This window comes from Pezoporus flaviventris, unplaced genomic scaffold (genome assembly GCF_033815535.1).
Source record: "Pezoporus flaviventris isolate CSIRO_AGI_PZ_B2104156 unplaced genomic scaffold, CSIRO_AGI_Pfla_v1 ptg000007l, whole genome shotgun sequence".
NCBI classification, from domain to species: Eukaryota; Metazoa; Chordata; class Aves; order Psittaciformes; family Psittacidae; genus Pezoporus; species Pezoporus flaviventris.
Genome location: NW_026892555.1, coordinates 92399675 through 92421012, shown reverse-complemented (window position 1 = coordinate 92421012; position 21338 = coordinate 92399675). Strand labels below are relative to the sequence as shown.

At 37.7% G+C, this 21338-nt stretch overlaps 1 protein-coding gene across 5 annotated transcripts in view; it reads left to right on the top strand.

Moving 5' to 3' along the window:
• KIF13A (kinesin family member 13A) overlaps nt 1-21338 on the top strand; it is a 108562-nt gene that overhangs the window by 23019 nt on the left and 64205 nt on the right. For all 5 annotated transcript variants that reach the window (XM_061449556.1, XM_061449554.1, XM_061449555.1 and 2 more), the window contains exon 3: nt 16498-16510. In XM_061449556.1, coding sequence (XP_061305540.1) covers nt 16498-16510 — 13 coding nt within the window. The remainder of the gene's footprint in view (nt 1-16497; nt 16511-21338) is intronic.

The following is a 21338-nucleotide window of genomic DNA, read 5'->3' as shown; positions in this document are numbered from 1 at the left end:
GGACTGGCATTGGATAGATTGTGCTTGTTGTGTTATTCAGAATTTAGATATTTTCCAAAAATTCATTTTGTTTGTTTCTCTACCTTTTAAACAGAAACTATCAATCTCTTTTTCTCTCCTTTGATTAGCATACATCTTGAGTTGTATCACTTGTTTATACAGATCAGAACTTTTTTTTCACAGCTGTGCGCCATTTCTACAGAGCATCCCTTTTGCTGTTGTTCAGTGTTGTGTTTGACCTGAAGTGTGAAGTGCTTATGGGAATGAAAATTCTGCAGATTGTTCAAGGGCTGATTTGCTTTTGAAGCAGAGTCCCTGGTTTGCTTTCATGCCAATAGTTAGGCAATGCCAATAGGGAAACAATTGTTTTTGCTGATAATTCTTTCTTCAAAGACTTGTTTGGGGCTGCTTCTTCAGGAGGAGGGTGCATGTTTTGATGGAGATTATTACAGTGTATTTCCATCACTGTTTTTCTGAGGAGAATCTTGGAAAAATATTAATAATCCTTGAGGTATTACTACAGTATAAGAAAGAAAAGCTCCTCTCTTTCCCTCACATATTTAGATGATGCTGACTGTGCAGTTTGTGTTGTTTGCGCTGTGGGTTAAGCATTAATATGTAGTATGTATATGAAACATGCCCCAAGACATAGACACATAAGTCGGTTAACCCATGGCATTTCAAGCATTCTCTTTTGAAAGATTGCAGACACCTCATGAAACCCCTAAAGGTGATTTGTCTATAGATACAGGACTAAGTATATCTCTGGATGAATTCAGGCTGCAGTTCTCACGCTGAAGTTCCTGTCTTTCAAAGCACAATCCTCTGTTTCTGATGGGGCCTGGTTTATATATACACCTGGCTTGATCTAGGGTTATTACTTAAAACTTTCTGCTCTGGATTCAAGTTCTGCGGAAATCTGGTAGCCAAATACTGAAGGATGGTGCGTCTAGCCAGCCATTGGATTATCATTCATGTTATTGCAACTGGATGTGCTGTGTTACAGTAGCTTTTTCTGCTTTGTTTGTATACATTTTCCCTGTGGAACAGACCAGGTGATTTGCACATCCTTTTCAGATATTTTAGGAAGAAACATTTTTTCACCTTGTATATCTTTTATTGTTGATTTAGAGTCTGAGCCCATTATGAAACTATCTTTGCATATAGGAGAGGACAGATTCAGTTGCCTCTTCAGCCTAAACAGATATATACTGAATTTCCCATCAAAATCAGTGGTAGCTTACAGAGCTCTCCCATGCACACCCTTATCTTATGTTCATCACATATGACTGGACTGTTGCTCTGGAAACCGCTGCAGTGTCGCAAGTGACTTCATTATGATTAAATGAGGGGAAAAGAAATAGAACAAAAGAAGCACATTCCTGTTTCAACATGGAACTTAGAAACTGTCTCACATACATTCTCTGTATTTAACAGCTCTTCTTGGTGACAGGACACAGATCTGTCCTGTTAGTCAGGAATAAAATCAATAATTTGCTATTATTTGTTTCAACAAAGATAGCTGGTTTCGATGCTATTAAAAGATGTGTATGAATCTGTCAGAAAAGAGCCCATTAGTGTTTAGATTTATATTTTTGTCCCTCACAGAGACTTAATTAGTTCTCTTAAACACTGAGAATGCTTTAATTTACAATTATATCTGGGATTATTTTCTATGTATTTCTAGTATCTGTACAATAGCTGAGTTTCTGAAGCAGGTCTGTAACTGCCACTAAACAGAAGATTATAAAAATGTGCCAAGATGCTGCAAAATTATCTGGCATTGGCTTACTGTTGTTACTGATTTGTGGTTACTTATATGTGCTTTTCTTATTTCACGCTAAAGAGCTTGTCTGGTAAGTTTAAATCTTCAATGCTGTATAGTAAATAAATAGAACTTAATAATGATGAAAAAAGCGGAATACAGAGTTAAGGTTTCCTAGACCTGACCCCTGTCTTTTTCTTTTCACTTAACTCTCTAGAAGCTGTTTGCTGAAGGTTACCCAGTCTCTGGTTTTCTAAACAGAAAACTCAGTTCTATTGGTGCAACTTCCATTCAGAAGCACAGTTGTAGTCAGACTAGCGGCTCTTCCTTGGAGGTGAGAGGAAGATCAATAGCTCTGCAGGGGTGCCACCATTCCCTGGCAAAGGGGTGCCTGTGCAGTGCTGGTTGGATGTCTGGCTAATTCACTCTGACCATCCTGCTGGGCCTAAGCTGTGGGTCTGGGTTACTCGCTGGTTTCTGTAGTAGTGTGATGTACTGCTGGTCACGTGTTGGTGCTTCACTGGGAATCTGTCCAGAACTGAGCTGTGGCAGCCTGTCCTTATTCTGGGCCTTACAATAAAAGGGGCTGCTCGATAAAGGATGTACATTCGTTTATGTCATTGTTTGGAGCACTCCTTGCTGCTGCAGCTTCTGTGTGAATGTGAAATCAGTAATAAGTCTGCAAAAGTTTAGAAAAGCTTGGCATACATATTCCCATTAAAACCTTCAAGAGAAGGGCAAAGCTGAGGGACATGCATACAAGGAGAACTGATTTCAGTCATGTTGAGCTTGATAGGTGCTTCCACAAATTAAGATAATGAGTCTGGGACAGGTGTTTAAATTGTTGCTTTTTTTTTTTCTCTCTCTCCTTCTTTCAGTTGACTTTTTTTATTGTCACTGCTTTGTTAAAGTGAATTAAGTAGTTGACCTGTGAGATAGTTTCTCAGTAGTGGCTGAAGTATAGAAAGTAAAGGGCGTGAGGCATGCTGTAGACACACAGGAGTAGCTTTTTCTTTGGCTCTATCCATACGAATGGCTAAAATAGTCATTTGCAGCCATTGATAAAACTTTAGTGTCATTAATGCTTTCAAGTAAATTGTCATTTTCTTTCCTAACAGTGTCTAATGCCTTCCTTTTTTGTCAAAGCAAAATGAGTAAGCTTATCCTGAGTAATACATGAATTATCTTTTCCATTATCTCTCAGGAAGTTCTGATTGTTTCTGAAACCTTGCGTATTACTGATCTGCTACCTGAGGAATGTGTCCACTCCCTCTATTGTATAAATACGTGCTGTAACCGTCAATATGAATCTGTTGTTCAGTTGTGGGTTTTTTTCTGGAAAAATAATTAACAGTATCAAAACAGTGTATTTTCTTGTACAAAGCACTCATTTTCTCTGAGTGTCTTTTTATAATCTATGTAGGTAGATGTACATGACCATTTTATCTCTTAAGAATCTTTGCATAGTATCGTGTTCCCTTTTGCTTTTGTTGCTGGAATCCTAAGTTAATTTCTGAATCATAAATTCTGATTAGAATGTGAAGACAGCTGCTTAGTCATGCTGTTTCTGAAGCTCTGAAGTAGGACTTAATAATTAAGGGAAGTATTGTGAATGGACATGTTCCTTGATAAATTAAATACTGGTAGCACTCATGTGCAATGTGTACATTTATTCAGTCAAAACTTCATCACAGTAGTCCTTTGAATTGTCATCATTTATAGGGTAGGGTGTGTAAACAGCTATTTAATTCACAAAATTCAGACCTATTTTCATTGCATGCTGTTACTGCACATATTTGATATTTTTAGCAGATACACATTGTACTGACGCACCATAGTTGTGAGAGGCCAGTTCTTTCTGAATTGCTATTTATAGGCTGGCCTGGAATGCTCACATGATGATATTGTTTGTAATCGTAGGTATTTACATTGCTAGCAATGCTATGGCAAAGAGCTGGTCAGTATTTCCATTATACAGTTCTATTTCCAAGCCGTATACCTAGTGCCTAACCTAAAGCTTGGCTTGGAGATTGAGGATGTACATCCTCTGCAAGTGGCATAAATGCTGTCTTTGTATTTTTGAAAGAAGTGTGTGGTTGTAATGGCTTGTACATTTTGTTATCATGTTGCTACAACAAATACTAAAACATGTGGCAGTTAAAACAGGATTTGAAAAGTATCCATGGAAAAATGGTCAAAGAATAGGCAGAAAACTGAAACCTAAGCATTGCAGTTTGTATGTGAAGTCACTCTGGTATAGTTCAATCAGAAACGTCCAGGGCGTGAATGATTTCGAGCTGGGTTAGTAAGACCCTGTTGAAAATACAGGGCAAAATTAATGTTGGCAGTACGTCAACACTTTGTTTCAAAGTGTTCTTTATTAACTTAGGTTCACTCCAGTGCTTTAACCCAGTGGCTAAAAAAATAACTTCATTTGAAAAGAGCAGAAAAGGAGGATCAAAAAATAATCAAGCTGGCGGGAAAAAACTACACATGTGTATTTGTAATTAGAGTATGTCAAGGCAAAAAAGGTGAAAACTCTTATTTTTTTTTTTTCAGCTGCTTAATGGATTTTTTTTTTCTGTCCTTCTAGGCTGATATTCTTTCTCCCTCCTTTCTAAACTGGTTTGAGTTGCTTCCTTTTCACTTCAGGACATTGAGCTTTGGTTGGTTAAGTACAGTAAGGCTTTCCTGTGTTTGTCTCGTAAAGTATTGAGGGTTGAACTTTATCTTCTGTGTTTATTAACCTTCAGTTTTATTCTCTGATAAAATTTCACTACCTTAATTTATAACCCACCAAAGGGTACTTTTGGACATTTAAGCATTGGCTTTAGAAGCAAAACTAAACTTCTTAAGTTTAGTTTAAATTTTGAGAAATCTTACTGGTCAGCTTTTGGATCTTGAGCACTTACTTTCTGTTTTAAAGAATTTGTCCTTATTGCCAAGTTAATCTCGGTAACAAACAATGGGAAGGAGGAGGAGGAGCTGGATGTCTTTGTGGAATCTCCTGCCATCTCTCCTAGTTGTTTTTATAAAGCTTCAAAAGTTCATATTAATTAAAAACAAAATAAATGCACATTTACTAGTAATATTCTTTCTAAATTCTCTGATGCTCAAAAGATATGTTTTCCACTAGTTATTAGTAGAATCTCACCCAGGGGTATTCTCAGAGCGGAGGATTGTTACAGCACTAAAGAGATTGTCATAGGACAGCAGCAAATGTAATACTTCAAAAAAGGATTTTCTTTGTAATTAGTTCCAGGCTTTTACACTTGCTTTTCTATTGACTAGTTAGCCACAGGTGTTGCACAGAGGAGTAGGTTCAGTAAGAACCTATGGAGAGCTTCCATTTCTGTGGGAGGTATGTTAAGTAGAAACAGAATTGCAGTTCCAAAATGTAGCTGCTCAGTTTATAGCATAGTAAGGGAGATTAAAAGATGTGTATTTGAAGGAAGCTTTTGTGTGTTACATTTATCTTGATCCTCAGTATTTGGAAAGTGAGGGATAGAATACCCAAGAAGTCTGTAAAGTTTTCCATTGTGGCCTGTTGAGAAAACAACTGCGAATAAAGCAAATATTTTTAGTCCTTTAGATTATGAAGTAAAAATACTGTCTCTAGCCTTCTTTCCTTTAGTATTACTTCTTGGATGAAGCTTTGGGATTGGATAATGCCATAAATGTCTGACACTTTGTTTTAATAAGAAAAAAAACCCAAACCCTGAATATTATTTCATGTCCCAAACTTTAGATTTGATTGTGCAGATAGTTCCTAAAGTAGAAGAATATTTTTGCTATATTCCACAACTCAGTACTGTCATTTTGGGTTTGGGCTTATATATCATCTTTTCAAATTGCTGCATTTTCTTTTAATCTGCAACTTCTTCTGAAACAATGGCAAATGGTGTGTTGTTAATGGCATCATCATTTCAGATAATTGCAGAAAGCTGATCAAGGAAGTCTGCAGTTAATTTATCAATGCTGTTAATTTAGTTTAAAAAATGAATGTCTAGCATGAGCTTTGGTAGCATTTTCTTTAGTGTCAGACTTAATTATTTTCTACCATGATTTTCAGCAATTCCTACATGAATGGTATTGAGTGCATAGTTTAGCTGAGGTCTTGCACATGATTTTGTTCCCTTTGGAAAGAATGTATTCCTTCTGCAAGTTTCCTTAGCCTCTTTGTAAAAAAAACTTCTGAAAGAGTCATGACTCAGAATAATTTTATGGGTCCCAGTGAGTTATTTTAAGGTAATAAGGCAATGATATTTATTCTTCAAGTGTTTTGGAGGAAAAGAAGCCAGTCACAACCCGTGGACCGTGACTTTTGATTTCTCTTTGTTAATAAGAATCACAGACTTGGTAAGGATGAGCCACTAAAATCTTCTCCCCCATCCCTGCACATCTTGTGTGGAGTCCTGGAGACGTCTTTGCTTGATTTGGTATTTTTTTTTATAAATGAACCAGAGAAGGGATTAAAACTGGTATGACAGAGTATGTTGGCAGCACTACGCTGCTGCTGCTGTTGTTAGAGCATGGCAACCACACAAAGTTGTGGGAGCACCTTCAGGTGGGTTGTGGTTGGCTCATAAAAGGGTGCATGAAACTCTCTGTGAAACACAGATCTCTTCTAACGTTATGTACCCAGCGTGGTTTCTGTAGTCCCTGTTCTCAGAAGAACCATCTTGATGTTATGCTCATTAAAGGGGAACAGCAGCTTGGCATTTAGCAAATGAGTGAAAAATGTCCAGGGACTGCTGTGACATACTGGGGAAGCATGTCGCGAAAGAACAAGGAGTGAGGGAGGAAGCTTCATGTCTCTGTGCAGCTGCAAAGTGATCTTGACTGCTGTGTTCATTGTGGCCCTACTGCCTCAAAAAGGCATGCTGGACCCAGGAAGAGGTAGAGAATGGCAGTAAGGGTGGTGACCTTACAGACCACTTTTACATGAGAAACTAATACAAAACTGAGAAGTCTTTGGTCTAGAAGACAACAGCAGGGAAAGGGAAATGGATATGGTTAGAGACCTGCACATCCATAAACAGCAGGAGGAATTTTTTTACTGTCTCTTACAGGAACTGTGAGATTTTACCTTAAATTATCAAGAGGTGGGTTCAAAACAAATTAAAAAATATGCCCCTAATTACCATCCTGTGACACAGTCCACAGTTTATCACTTTTAAAAGTTCATGCAATTAAAAAAATGGTTAGGTAAAGAAATAGAGAAGAAAAATTATCAAAGGCCATTAAGCTCAAACATATCAGTTAATTCTGTCTGAAGTTTCTTACTGCCTGTGGCTGGTGAGAGTGCCTCTGTTACGCACCTGTACTAGCCTGCTGCTGAGCTTTCCACTGTGTTCATCAGGTGGCTTGATTAAAGGGTCTAATGACTGTTAAAGGTAGGATCTGTCCCTTATCTGATATGCCAGTGGCCTAGTACTCAGTGCTACTTCACCTCTCTCTCCCCTGGTTCATGTTCCCATTTGCACATTGATGTTTACTGTGCACATTCCCTGCAATTGGTACAGCTGGTTTCTGGTTCTGTAAACTAAATCAACAAAATGATAATTTTAAAAATAAAGAACAGCAAAGCAAATCAGTGCTCCCCCGGACACTCCAGCGCTTCTTGCTGTACATGTATCTAGCAGAGGCTCGGCTGAATATGACAGACAGTGGTACAGAGCTGGGAACAAGAAGCTGGAGGAGAGCAGAAACTTAAACTGGCTTTGTCTCTTGAACAATTACAGTGAGGTTTTCTTAGAGCAACTGTTGCCAATGTCTGTTAGTCTGAAGCTTACTCATTCTGCCAAGGATCTGAAACGGAGCATACACACTTGAAACCCTACCAGTTTTTCCTCCTCCCCACCCCTACAGAGATAAAACTATTTCACCTGCAGCCTAATTAAAGATACAATATCTGCTTTCAAAGTTTTCCTTTCTCTGTTTCTGATGTATTCTCAGAGAGAGTTCACTCACTAAAGTAGTTCTTCAGCTTTTAGAAAAATGAAGTGATTTCTATGGCTCTGGTCTCCTTTTTTCTTTCTGATCTCTAATGCAAACTGAATTTTTTTGTAATTCAGCCCTTTGCAATCCACAGAAGACCTAGGCAATAGTTCTTCAAGAGTATTCTAGGAATATATAGCAAAGACTAGATAGTTATGTTTCCTATGCAAAAATATTCTTGCTTCTACAAATGTACATATTTTTCAAATTTTAAATTTGATTGTTACTTCATGAACTTTGAAATCCAAATACACTGTAGAAACTATGCCATTCTAAAATATATTTGGTAGAACTTCTTTTAGAATATTCTCTATACTTCAGTTCACTATGCTTAAGAAATATAAATTCAAACTGATTTTAAGTTAAGATAGCTAGAAGATTTCAGAACCTACATGGAAGAGCTAGGAGGGGAGCATAACATATGGGAGCATATGTAGAAAGCTGAGTTGGATTCAAGTGTTAAATGACACAATATTGATACAAGAACAAGTAAGTAAGATTTGATTTTTTTCAACATCGTAAATCAAGAAAGCCTTCTAGACAGCAGGATAATGTGTATCCTTCCATGAGGCAGAACATGACTGACTTTGAATTGTTCAGACTTCATCTTAAATGACTTTATAGCATTGTTGACTGTGACACTTGCAAACTACATGTCCTAGAGATCTTCTTTGATCTCTTGTTGGGTTCTTCATAACAGGCTGCCTGTATCTTTTTGGAGACATGAAGAAATTTTGGGCATAAAACCAGGTGTGAAAGTCCACTGAAGGGTACTGGGCTGCTACAAGTTTTATATTTCATGTTGAATATTTCTTTCTGTGAAACTGATGCATATGAGTTGGTGTGGGGACCACATAATCTGAGGATTTTTAGAGGGTTTTTTTGTTTGTTTTATTGATTCTTAATAGACACAGGTTTGGAATTATAGTAATGATTAAAAATTCTTGGATCACAGACCTTGCAGATCATCTTGCAGGGCCTCATTAGAGCCCGTGGCCCAGGGCCACATCCAGATGGCTTTCGAGTATCACCAACATGGAACCTCCACCGCCTCCTTGGGCAGCCTGTGCAAGTGCTCAGTCACCCTCAGAGTGAAAAAGTGTTTTCTGATGTTCAGAGGGAACCTCCTGTGTTTTAGTTTCTGCCTCTGGTTGCACCACTGGGCACCACTAAAAAGGAGTCTGGTTTTGTCTCTTTGCACCTTCCCTTCAGGTGCTTATACACATCGATGAGGTTATTCCTTGAGCCTTCTCCAGACTGAACAGTACCAGCTCTCTCAGTCTCTTCTCACAGGAAAAATGCTCTAGTCCCTAATTTTTAATTTTTTAACTTTTAGATTTTTTTTTTCCTGATTCTATTATTCTCCTGCATGTAAAGCCAGGCTTCCTTAAGAACACGAATTCAACCATTTAGGATTCAATTCGATCTAGAAGAAGAATGTGCTTAATACTGGATTCAAATACCATTTGGGTCTTTTAATCTGTGATCTGTTAAGGCCATATGTTCCAGTCATAAGATGATCCTGCAGAGATATTACTGTTATTGTTGCTACAGCTCTAAATATTTCCTATATTGTTGTATATAAAGTGGTGTGTACTTCATTTTTCAGTCCAGGAAAATTTTGGGATCTTTTTCCACAGTCCTAGATGTAGAAGTTGTATTAGAAGTCTGGAGTGCTTGTTGCTTCTCTCCTTTATTTCTTACTGTGTAGTATGTGGTGAGGAGGTGGTTGTCATTACTACCAAGTGCATGTCACTACATATGTAACATAATTCCTGCTAGACAGGTCTTGCCTGCAAGCTTTGCTATAAAAAAAGGAAATGTTCGTGGCTGAAAGTAAAGTAACGTTTATACAAATTGTCATAAATTCACAGCTCTCTGGGAAAGGGGGAGCCTGTTAAATTTTGTTGCTCTCACCTTCCTTGTTGTATACAATGTGTTCTCTGACAAGGTATTCAGCCCAGTAACTCATTTACCTCTCTGATGAGGCGTGTATTGTAAAATACTTCTCCACCAGAAAGGCATCTAACCTCTGTCTGAAGCCCCCAGATGGAAAATCTGTGAGTGCTATTGCACTTGCCACTCTTCCCTGCCAGAAATTATCAGTTCACAGATTCTAAAATGAGTTTGGGTTGTGCCTTTCCTGTTAGGTTCAGTAGCTCAGTGCTTGATGTCTTCTCTTTGTGAACGTCAACTGCCTTGGCAGTTGTTCTCTTTTTGTTAACTGATAAACTCGGAGCACGCACTGTGAAGAATTTTTTTCTAGCCTTTGGGTGACTTTTGTGGTTCATTTCATGGCACGCTAGGTTACTAGAGGTAACCGAGTTGCTGCTTAAGTGTTCTAGAGATAAGTGATCTCGCTTGTATGAGTGCTATACAAGAATAATAAGTGATCTCACTTGTATGAGTGCTATACAAGAATAAAGTCTCCTCAGTACTTTTAGGTGTTGATCCTGCAACAAATCAGTACACCTTACTCGCTTTGTCTGTTTATGTAGAGTTGATCTGAGTTTACATTCTTGGTTTGTTGTTCACACAATGAACCTTTTTTATCCCATGAATCATCATCACCACCTTTCTCTGCATAGTGTCTACCTTCTGGCGAATGGTAGCAGTTGTTAACGCTGTCTTTTAAAACAGATAATGTCATCTTCTCAAAGTCATCCAATCATTCTCAAAGTTGCAGCCAGCTGAGTTAGACTTTCTTCTGCAAAATCTTTTTAGTGAAGTGGTGGAAATTGCTATGTTAATGTATATTGTTGTCACACCTGGGGAAAGTTTTAATTTTGAATACAAATTAATGAACAGCATTTTCTTTCTGATAAGTTCACTTCATTCATGTCGCTAAAAAAGCATGCTAGGATGAAAGTAAACCAGTACTTTGTGCATTTTGCTGAGTCTTAGGCAACTTTTCCATACAAAAGTTACATTTGAAGAATGCTAACATGCATTTGCAGGGCTGTGTGAAAGGATGAAGTATCAAGCCTAATTAGCATCTCTCTTGAAATCTCATTAGTAATATAAAGCAGAATGGTGGTTTTCACTGTTGTATTAAAGAAATATGACAGTGAGTCTTGGGGGTTCTTGTCTGTTATCCAGCCTGAGCACATGGTCAGGCCTCTTACACATGTATCTTCACTAACTTCTCAGCTGTATCCTTGTTCTGATTGAATGATAAAGATTATGCTTGCATCCCAGCAAACAGAGTGATATCCCACCACCTCCCTAATGGAAGTGAGGTATTAGAACCCAGGTTCAGATCCAGTTTCTCAGTTAACACTTACAGTTCAGTTCTTTCTAGTGCTTTTCAGTTCTTTCCACTGACTAGAGATCTTCTGTGTTGATCCTCTTCAGTGAAGCTGCTAATCGCTATGTAGCAAATTGTAATGTAATTTTGAACAGGCAAAGTAACAAAGTTGAATTTAACTCATGAAAAGATGAGAGATACATTGCTTATCAAATTTCCTTCACATGCCTTTGAAAGTGATCTGTCTTGCAATAAATACTGTATATAAGTAATAAAATAGCAATATTATTTTTCAAATAGCTCTGAGTGCTGCCTCCACAATGGGTCTGTCTTCACTGCAGTCTAGTTTTTTAATGGTTCTTGGAGGCAGTATTTCTGAAGGAATTTGTAAGGAGCAGTAGTGTTGAAAGGGAACATTTTCCATTCAAGTTGGAGAGCTAGGAGGCAGTTAATAACTGGGAACAGCTAATCCAAGTAACTGGTTGGTTGGGTGTGAGAGCCTCAACGGTGTATGTGCACAGAGTTTAAATGCCAGTTAATGCTTGGGGTGTTTTTCTGCTCTAGAGCATTAGTAATAAATGCAATAGAACAAGAATAATGGGCACCTAATAAATGCCACAGTAATTTTTATTAACACTTCTAGAATATGTTTCCACATTCAGGCTAAGAATTGTTCATTTGAGACTAGTTTTAAGAGCTAATAGATCTTTGGTTCCAAGACCGGATTCTTTTTTCCTTCCCTCTTTTCCTCATACTGGCTAGTTACTACTCATTTATATTCTTTCATATTCAGTTTTATTGAAAAGGAGTGAAAAAGAATAGGTTTTTAAAGGGTCGGGGCTACTTTGTAGCATAACTACCATTAGTAGGAATCATGAGGTAGACTTGCCTTTTTGTTGTGAGTCTAACTGGATGTTACAAGAACAAGTGTAATATGCTTGTGATTGTGGTTATGTTGTACTTCTAATAGGTGTAGCAGGTTTTCATTACAATAACTAGAGTCTAATTAAAGACTGGGGGAAAATAGATTATTTAATATAGTAGGGGACAGGGTCCCAACAGTCAAGTTTGAGTTAGAGTTAGCTGCTTGTAATAACTCTTTTGATCAGTGATCCTGAGGAGCACATCGGTGACGATGTAGCCACCATATATAAACACTTAGTTATGTATTAGGGAAAACTGGGAGTACCATAAATTTGCTGCGGTTGCACTTGTGACGAGAGCAAAAAGGTATTTCAAAGTCAGTGTCTTAGATGATAATTTCTGGTGTAGTCAGCTTAGAAGAGCAAGATGCAAAGCCATGTGTTTCGTTTGTCATCTGCTATAGATACTATGTGTGGTTACTTAACATAGCTACTTATGATTGCTTCATCTTCATTAACTAATTGTGAGAAAGGAAAAGAATCCACTGAATACTTCCCAGAATATGGAATAATTATAGTACAATTGTGACCTACTTGGCTGCTTAGCACAGCCAAATTGGAGATGAATTGGGCTGTAAGGATGTTGTTCCAAAAAATCTTAAGACCTGTTTTTCAAAGATGCCTTGTTCCTCTGTCTCCTTCAATGTGGAGTACCTGATTTTATGCCTATGGTCTTGTTTTTAAACATACCTTGTCCCTACTGAAGGCGACTTTCTTGACTGGTAATGAGTGGGGTGATGAAACCCCAGTATATGGAATGGGGAGCAAAAACAGTTCTTTCAGGTTCTTGGTATATAAAAATGTTTTTCGTACTGGTAGAAGTGACATTTTGTCAAAACTTATTAAGGGACAAAAAATCAAGTGTGGATTCAAAAATGATTGAATCTTTAAGATGACAGTATTGTGTGCTTCCGGATGCTCATAGTGCAAGAGTGTCTTCTGTTGCTTCGTATTGCATGTGACTAGTTTTCTAGTCAGAATATGTAATGCCAACTTACATCAACTTTTTGTATGACAAAGGGAGACTGCTGTGAAATAGTATGGGTAGTTAAAAAAAGAAGACCCAACCTTTGTTGCTGTTAATTTGCTAGCGAAACGCACTCTTCTCATTGTATACTGTCAGATGCAATGGGTAAATGGTAGAGAGAAAATGTAAATGTAGGCAGGAAGAGTTCTCACATGCTAACATAGAACATGAGAACTGACGCTGTGAATCACTTCTCTTAGCAAAGGTGAGAAGCATTAAGAGTTTAGTTTTAGCAAGAGACAACAGGGAAAAAAAAATGTTTGCATTAGCACAAAACTTTCTGGAATTTGGGTTTTCTGCTTCTAGATAAAAATTTAAGGTAGCTATCCTCTGTCATCTTGATGCATGTTAGCCAAGCAGGACAGGAGAGGCTTAGTACTGTTGTAAAAGATAAAGCCTGAGTAGATATCTGCAGAGGACATACTGCTCAGTGAAGTTAGAAAATCGTTCTAGTGATATTTTACTAAAATCATAATGACTTAAGGGCAAAGGCAGGAGGAAGTTCACAGGCTCAGTGGGCTTTGTGGTCATTGAAATTCATACTTTTCCTTTGACCTATGAGAATATTTTACAGGCTCTTGGTGGTGTTTACCTTGGGTTTAAGCTATAGCCATGTGAATAAAGTCAGTCTTCCATCTGAGTGTGCAGGTGGAAGATGCCCTTCATTAGGTTAAGCCAAAATCTACTGTTGTGTAGCTTTAGTTGTGTGTAGAACTACAAGGTTAGGTAACTCTGATAATTTCCTTAAGTGTGCACTAGCTGTCCACTCTAGAGAGGATTTTGTTGTCATTCAATAGGTATACCTGCATGTTGTCATTGATGCCACGGATGATTAGACATGGAATTAACAATTCCAACTGTTATATCTCTGATCTCTTGTCTGTTCCTCTACCCTCAGCCCCTCTCCCCCCCCCCCCCTCCCCCCCCCAGCTTCTTCTCCCTCCCAGTCCCAGGTATGACATGGAATCACCACAGTTTTATAGTCAGTGTTTTGTAAAGATTAAGACAAATCCACTTATATATGAAGCTTAAAGTTTCTGGTTTATGGGTAAGGAAAGAAACCATGAAGCACGTACTAAAACAAAACAAAATTCTGTGAAAAACTGATGGATGCTAATGCGGGTTTTATAGCACATCTTTAAACTGCTGCAGATGTGATTTCTGGTAAACTGTAAACAGTTCTTTATTTATCAGTCTGAGTCCATTGAAGAAAGTATTTTTGGAGTATCTCCATCTGAATCACTGCCAGGATAATGGTTACAGTGAGTTAGTTAGCTGGAATTTCCAAATAGCTTAAATTCTATCCTGTGAGCCAGTATAGCTGACCTAGTCCAGAGGCCCTTGAGCATTTTGTTGCTGGTGATGCTAGCAGGTGACTTCTGGAGTTGCTAGTTTGGTCTTAATAGCCAAAGAGCTCAGAGCAGTAGAATGTCACATATGTTAGGAAGCTGCAGCTCCTGTTGCTTTGAAATTCAGAGGATCAGGGGTGAACATCTTGCTTTCAACTGAGAAGCTCTGATACGCACCAGAGGTTTAAAAATTACTATTATGCTTTTCTTAAAATGGGCATCAGAGGAAAATAAAACTTCCTAAAAGTGGCTTATATTGCTTAAGTAAATATCTTAAGAAATGTGTCAAACCATTTGTTTACTTCAGTGATGTTCTGTACCCTTTCCAATTGGGGCTTGTAAGAATGACCTCAGAAAAAAATACAGTTGATACATTTTCTGTTGGTTTTTACTTCAATTAAACTGTTTAGGGCATCTGCTGAACTTGTACAGCAGTCTATCAGGAATTCCCAAGGAAAGCTAATGCATTCTGGAATTTTTTTTCAAGATGTGAGTGTATTTAAAAGCTTTATAAAAAACTTTTGAATGGCTTTCTTTGAAGGAATTGGAAGTTTAGAGCTTGTGCTGGGCCTCTGGCTGGACAAGCTGATAATGTTCAGCTTTCATCACATCAGAAAATTTATTCAAGTGAAAAATATTCAAGGTACAGCTAAATGTATTTTTCAGTTAGAGAGCAGTGCATTCTGCACAAGTTCTGAGGCATCCGGATAAGAGCTAGTGATGAACTGAGCCTGTGTAGCCACTGTTAATGAAAGGCTACAGGTGAAATGAGTGGTTTGGCGCAGAGGCGAAGTGTGTTTGCATTATACCAATACCATGTACCAGCTATATAACTTCTGGTTTAGGCAGACATGTCATCTAAGGTAGCTGCTGAGACTGGGCAGAAAAAATTGCATAAGATACGTTTGTGGATTTCTGTCTCCTCAGCATTTTTTGCTGAGCTGTTGTATTGTGGGTTGCTAAGAAAACTGCTCAGTGTGTTCTTCTCCCCCAGACTTGGTGGAGTCAGTATGTGCAGTCTGGTGGAAGAAAGCATGCCCTTGTCCCATGTGTTTCTGCATTGAGACTGTAGCCCCTCTATAGCTTTGAATTTTGTGTAGCATGTCATTTACTGGGTAGATAGAGACCTTTCATCCATATCTGTATCTTAGAAACCTTACCATGTTCTCTGCTTGTAGGTCTGTAGACCTTACTGGTTGTTTTTTCCTATCCATCCATGTTTGTATGTTTTGTTGTTTTGTTTTTTGGTTGGTTTTCTTTTTTTTTCCTAGATGTGAAGATCAAGTGGAAATTTCTTCTGTGTATTACTTCAGGCCTATTTCAGTACATAATTTGGACATATGCCTAAGGTTGTAGTTTTCATAAATGGCCAAAGTCAGTCTAATTCTGCACCATACTTTCACCTTCTCTCTTGCATTGGTATTAGCGAGCACAGGGCTATATAGCAAGACAGGGCAGCAATCTCACTTAAAACCAATCCTGCCAAAAAAAACCAGGTGATTTAATTTACTTTGTGGTCTTATGGCTGACAGCAGAAGCATAAAAGCATTTAAAGACAAGTTGAAGTACTCTGAGCTGCTGTCTTTAGTCTGAGGGTCTGTCATTTCTGTTTTATTTCTGCTCGTGCTCATTGGAGTTGTGTATAAAGGGTAATGGTGTTTATTTGTTGGCTTCCTGTGCTCTGTGTAGGCTTTCTGTGGCTAGGGAAAATAAAACACAGGTTTATTTTTCTTCACAATTCTATGATCTCTACAAGAAACATTTATTTGACTCTTACCTTGGTTTTACATGTGTAGCATTGCTGAAGTCAGTGGGCCTTCATCCTGGGTGAAGAAACAAACATGAGCTGTGGTTTGACTTTGACAAAATGGATGGTTGTCTTCCTTCTAGAGCCAAGTGCTGTTAGATTTTTATACTTACAAGGAATCTGACGTTTTCCTTTCTTTTTCATGTGGGTCTGTATTAGTAAAGTAGTTACTTAAATGGTTTAAAAATCTGTGATGCATCATACAAATACCTTATGGTTTGATTATTCTTAAATACACTGTGGATTACAAAAATGTTCAGATGACAGTAATGATGTACACTGATTATGTTTTTTTTCTTTTTCTTTTCTCCCTTCCCTTTATGTGAATGGTGTATTCGTAATTCTCATCGTCACTGATTTTTTTTTGACAATCATCTAGAAAACCACCTAAGGTAAGTGTTTTGTCTCTTTTTGCATTTGTACCTGCTTGCAGATGTTGAGCAATGAAGAAGTGTTGAGCATATTGCTGTAGTATGTGATCAAATACAGATTTGATAAATGACAATACATGAAAAAATCTATTCCTTGTACTTTTAAGTTAAAGACTTTATAATGCCAGAAAAATAGTTTAATCCAGCTGACATGCAGGGAAAGCGTGACTTATTAAAGCTGTGACCAGGAGAAACCATGATCCTAATGCATTCCTAAAAACATTAGGAAGAGTAAATACATATAATGTGTCAAACATTTAACTGCATACAGTCGTGCTTAAAATTTAAAATAAAGACTGTGAGAACTACGTCATGTCAGCATGTGCAAAACACTGCATTGGTGTTTTGCTTCAGAAACCTAATGAGAATTTTATCCTTTCTGTTAGATGGTACTTTTTACAGCAGAAAGCTGTAGTTAGCTCTGAATGAGCCATTGCATTACATCATATTATTTTCTTTCATTTGTGATCTTCAAAAAACAGTATATGCAAATCTGAGTTCTGCAGGTGCAGCAGAGCATTCTGTAGGCCTTTTGGGAATAGAAATTGGGAGGCATAATGATCTATATATCTGTGTTGCATGGCTATTTATGTACGTTATGGTTCAGGCAGCTATTCTATACGTGTGTGTATATATATATAAAAATAAAATCTTAATATCTATTGTTTTGATTAATTTTTTAAGTGTCAGAAGACAACAGCTTCTCAGTAGTGTGGTATCTTGCTCCCAATAGGCAGGGAAAATGGAGCAGACTATTTTAACATGAAATGAAATAATCATATTTGAAAAGTCAAACAAAAGTATATAATTTAAGGTCACAGCAGGTGACAATTAATAACACTGATACTACATTTTAAAAGGGAAAGCTGTATTGATTTCCACCTCATCCCCTGACTCTTGATTCAATTTCTTAAAATTATGGACCTGTTTTTTTTCTTATTAGTTTCTCAAAATTTTTGAAAGCATTTTATGAAGTTCTACTAATCAAATGTATTATTTAATATGAAAGAGTTTCATCTTTTTTTTTTAAATGCAAAAAGACCCCTCTTTTCTGTCATTGTAATTTCACAAAAACTTTTTTACAAGGGCATTCATTTTCTGTACTTCATCATTCGTGTTCCATTACAGGCAGATAAAGTTATTCTTGACATTCTGTAAAAGCTTAATTATAACCTTGCATTTCTTGGACAAAAACATTACAGGTGCAGCTTGTGTATGTATGCCATGATGGTAGTAGTAGTGTTAGGTATATAGTTAGATGCTCATTAATACCTAAATTTACGGTGTTGTATGAAATGTTTATCTCTTTGAGATGGAAGGTGGCTCTTACTACCACTGGAAGTAGACATTGTTTTTAAAGATATGAGATTGAATGTTTCTTGAGCTATACAGTTTTTAAGGTGCTGCATGTAGTTGATCTTCAAATCAGGATTTTTTGAAATTTTCATAACTTTTGGAAGTTTCTTTGCTTTAATGAGCCAGTTCATCATCTGTCATGGATGAACTGTAATCCCAGTTCAACTTGGTAGCTCTGAAGCACTGGTAGGAAAAGTTATATAAGGATATTAGGGTGTTTTGCTATATCTGTGAACATTGTGTTTATTACCTGGGCTTTTCCTGTAAGTTTCCCACAAAGGTAAAATGGCTGTTCTGAACTGAGGTTTGTGAGCTGTTCTGTAGGCTAACTTCAGGTTTTCTATTCCTGCTTTTTTAGGCCTGTGGTAGGTCTTGCGTTTGTCATTTCTGTAAAAACACAAAACATGATTAATTTGCCACCTGTTGGTCAGATGGAAATGGCAATTAAACCTTAGTTGTGCATTTACAATATTTTGTAGCTACATAGACAGTATGTTAGGGATTGTGTTCAGTCTGGGCAATGTATTGCTAAATACTGGAAGCCCAAGACTCTGTCTGGTCTATACTGAGGATTAGGCTTCCAAACAATGAATAATGAATGTGAAATTAGACTCCTTTTAACACTAATTATGTAATTTGGCTTAATCTGGTAAGCACTTAATATTGGATATGGTACCCATTACCTGTAAATAGTTCACATAGCTATACTTCAGTTTGTAAACTCATAAAATTATTAATTCAAGCCATGGATTAGGGGCTTTAATAAAAGCAAGTTCCGCAGATTATTGGTTTGGCTATTTAAAATGTGATTACCCCATGGCTGTCTTTTCTGATTCTGTGAGAAGTTAATGCTGTGTAGTGGTCAGGTACAATGGCTCTTCTAGTTTAAAACCTGAAATGTTGTTTAAAGCCACAGGTACAGGTGAATTTGAAACAAAACTCCAGATTTTTCCCTGATACAGTGGGTGCATGGACCTGCATCACAGTTTTGCTATGGAAGCCATAAGCTCTAGCTGCCTCCTTAGCAAAATAGCCAACAGCTGTCTTAAGCTGTTGTAGGTGTTTGCTGAAGAAATTTGAATCAAAGCCCTTTATCTTTCCTTTACTTAAACTTTGGGGTTACCAGAACAATTCTTTTATTTAATTTCTAATAGTTAATAACACTTCGAGTATTGCTCTCTATAATGTAAAATTGGCCTATGTAACTATTACAGGGGACTTAAGCAGGGGAAGTTTAGACTGGATATGAGGAAGAAGTTCTTTAATGTAAGGGTGGTGAGGCACTGGAATGGGTTGCCCAAGGAAGTTGTGAATGTTCCATCCCTGGAGGTGTTCAAGGCCAGGTTGGACAGAGCCTTGGGTGACATGGTTTAGTGTGAGGTGTCCCTGCCCATGGCAGGGAGGTTGCAACTAGATGATCTTAAGGTCCTTTCCAGCCCTAACTATTCTATGATTCCATGTGCCCACGTACACTGACACTGGATACAGTAGTACCAGGATCTAATATTTATTGGCTAATTCTTTCTCATTACATTCCATTTTTATGTTGGTGATGTAATGTTTGTGAGTTAAAATGCTTACAATGAATATACAATGAGTACATACTCAACTTTGTATACATATTTTTACTATGGACTTCCAGTTGTGCAGGGTCTGTCCTGGTGAGTCATGTTCCATTACTTGTAGCTGTGTTACTTGACTAGTTCTAGATGTCTGAAATGCAATGTCCAAGCTTTTTTACAGCTGCTATACTACTCAGACTGGAAGTATTGTGCAGTTTCAAATGCTGAAATAATAGAGCTAGGGAAAAAAATGACCCTGTTTTGTCCCTTTGCTCCACTTAAAACCTTTGGCTTAGAAGCTACTACCCTAGTGGGGCAGGTTCCTGGCAGTTTCCTTTTATCTAGCTTTCTCTTTAGATGCTAGGATGAGGCATGAGGAATAGAATCTTGGAAAAATAAGACAGTTGTAAGGCTTGTTTCCTAGTTACCTCTGTAATTTAAAAGCCCAGGATAATTCTGGGTCTGGTTGTGAGAACTGGCCAACACCTGTGTGAACTTACGTCTGCTTGAGGTTGAACGCCTACCTGTGCAGACACTTGAAGTAGGTCTGTACCTGTCTTTCGTGGTTTTCCCTTTTTGCTTACCTTCTGAAAATACGTTAAGCTTCCTGGTTCAGTGGCTATGGAATTGACATCAGAGTAGTAGGAAAGTAGAAATACTTGCCCATATAGTCAGAGGCTTACTCAAAATGCTTAGAAAAGTAACTCTAAGTTCAGGAAATCTCAGTGGAGATAGAGGTAGCAACTTAAAACTTTGAATTTTAAACAAAAATATTTGCCTTTTTTTCTTTTGATGTTAAAACACCTAAATGGAATAGATTCTCCAAAATGTAGTTAAAACCTAATTCAGGGAGAGAGCTCGAAGTTTAAAAAGTTCTGTTTGTGTGTCACAGATCTCGCTCTCCAAATGTTTCAATAGTAGTTTTGATATAGATTATATATAGAAGTTGGTAAAGCTTTTTGCTTTATTCAAAAAGCTAAAAAGGCATTTTCCAGTGCCCAGTAATTCCCAGTGTGAGTATTGGCCACACTGAGTTTGAGACTTCAGCATTATCAGAACTCCTGATAGCTTCAATAATTATATTGACAGGAGGCTTAATACCGTCTTCGAGGAAATAGATCTTGGGGAGAATACTCCTATCGAAAGAAAAAGTGATACCCAACATTTTTGTTTTCAAAGAATAAGTGAAAATGGAATAAGGAAGGGAGCACCAAGGATAAGACTGAGGGTTTTTTCTTTTCCATCATAGCTTAGGTTCTGTGTCTTGATCCTGAGTGTGCTTGTGTGCTGCTCTTGTGACTGCATGTCCTACAGTTCTTGCACTGGAGGTCAGGAAAATAGAAACTAGTGAGCCATTTTTGAACAGAAAAGGTGATCAAAAGGGTCACTCTTCAGGTAGGACACGGTCCTACAGGCATTTCCTGTGAAATGCCTTCATTAGGTACCTGGGGAAGAGCCTCACTGACTGGGGCCAAGTTTCTTGTTCTTTTATGCCTTCTTACTCTGTTAATTCTTGCATTTGAAATCTGTTTTCCCAAAGGTCTGAGTTGTCCTGAAAATTGCTTTGATTAGGCACTTCCTTAAATTATCATTGCTGGGAATGTTCAAGGTTGCTGTTTTGTCACCACTGATCAAAACAATTTTGAAATGTTTGCCCATCTGTTTTAATGGAGAAGGGATTTTTACTGCAGCTGCTGTACACGTTTCACAAATAGTGGTGCCCCAGCAGTTTCCACTTTTTTGCCTGATGCTTTTTTATTTTAAAGTAATCTTGTTACTTCTGCTAGAAGGATTTGGCAAATTTCCAGAACAAGTTTTATATATAGACCAAGGCCATGTCCTGGCTTTTTATGTATGAAAAGATACTAAAA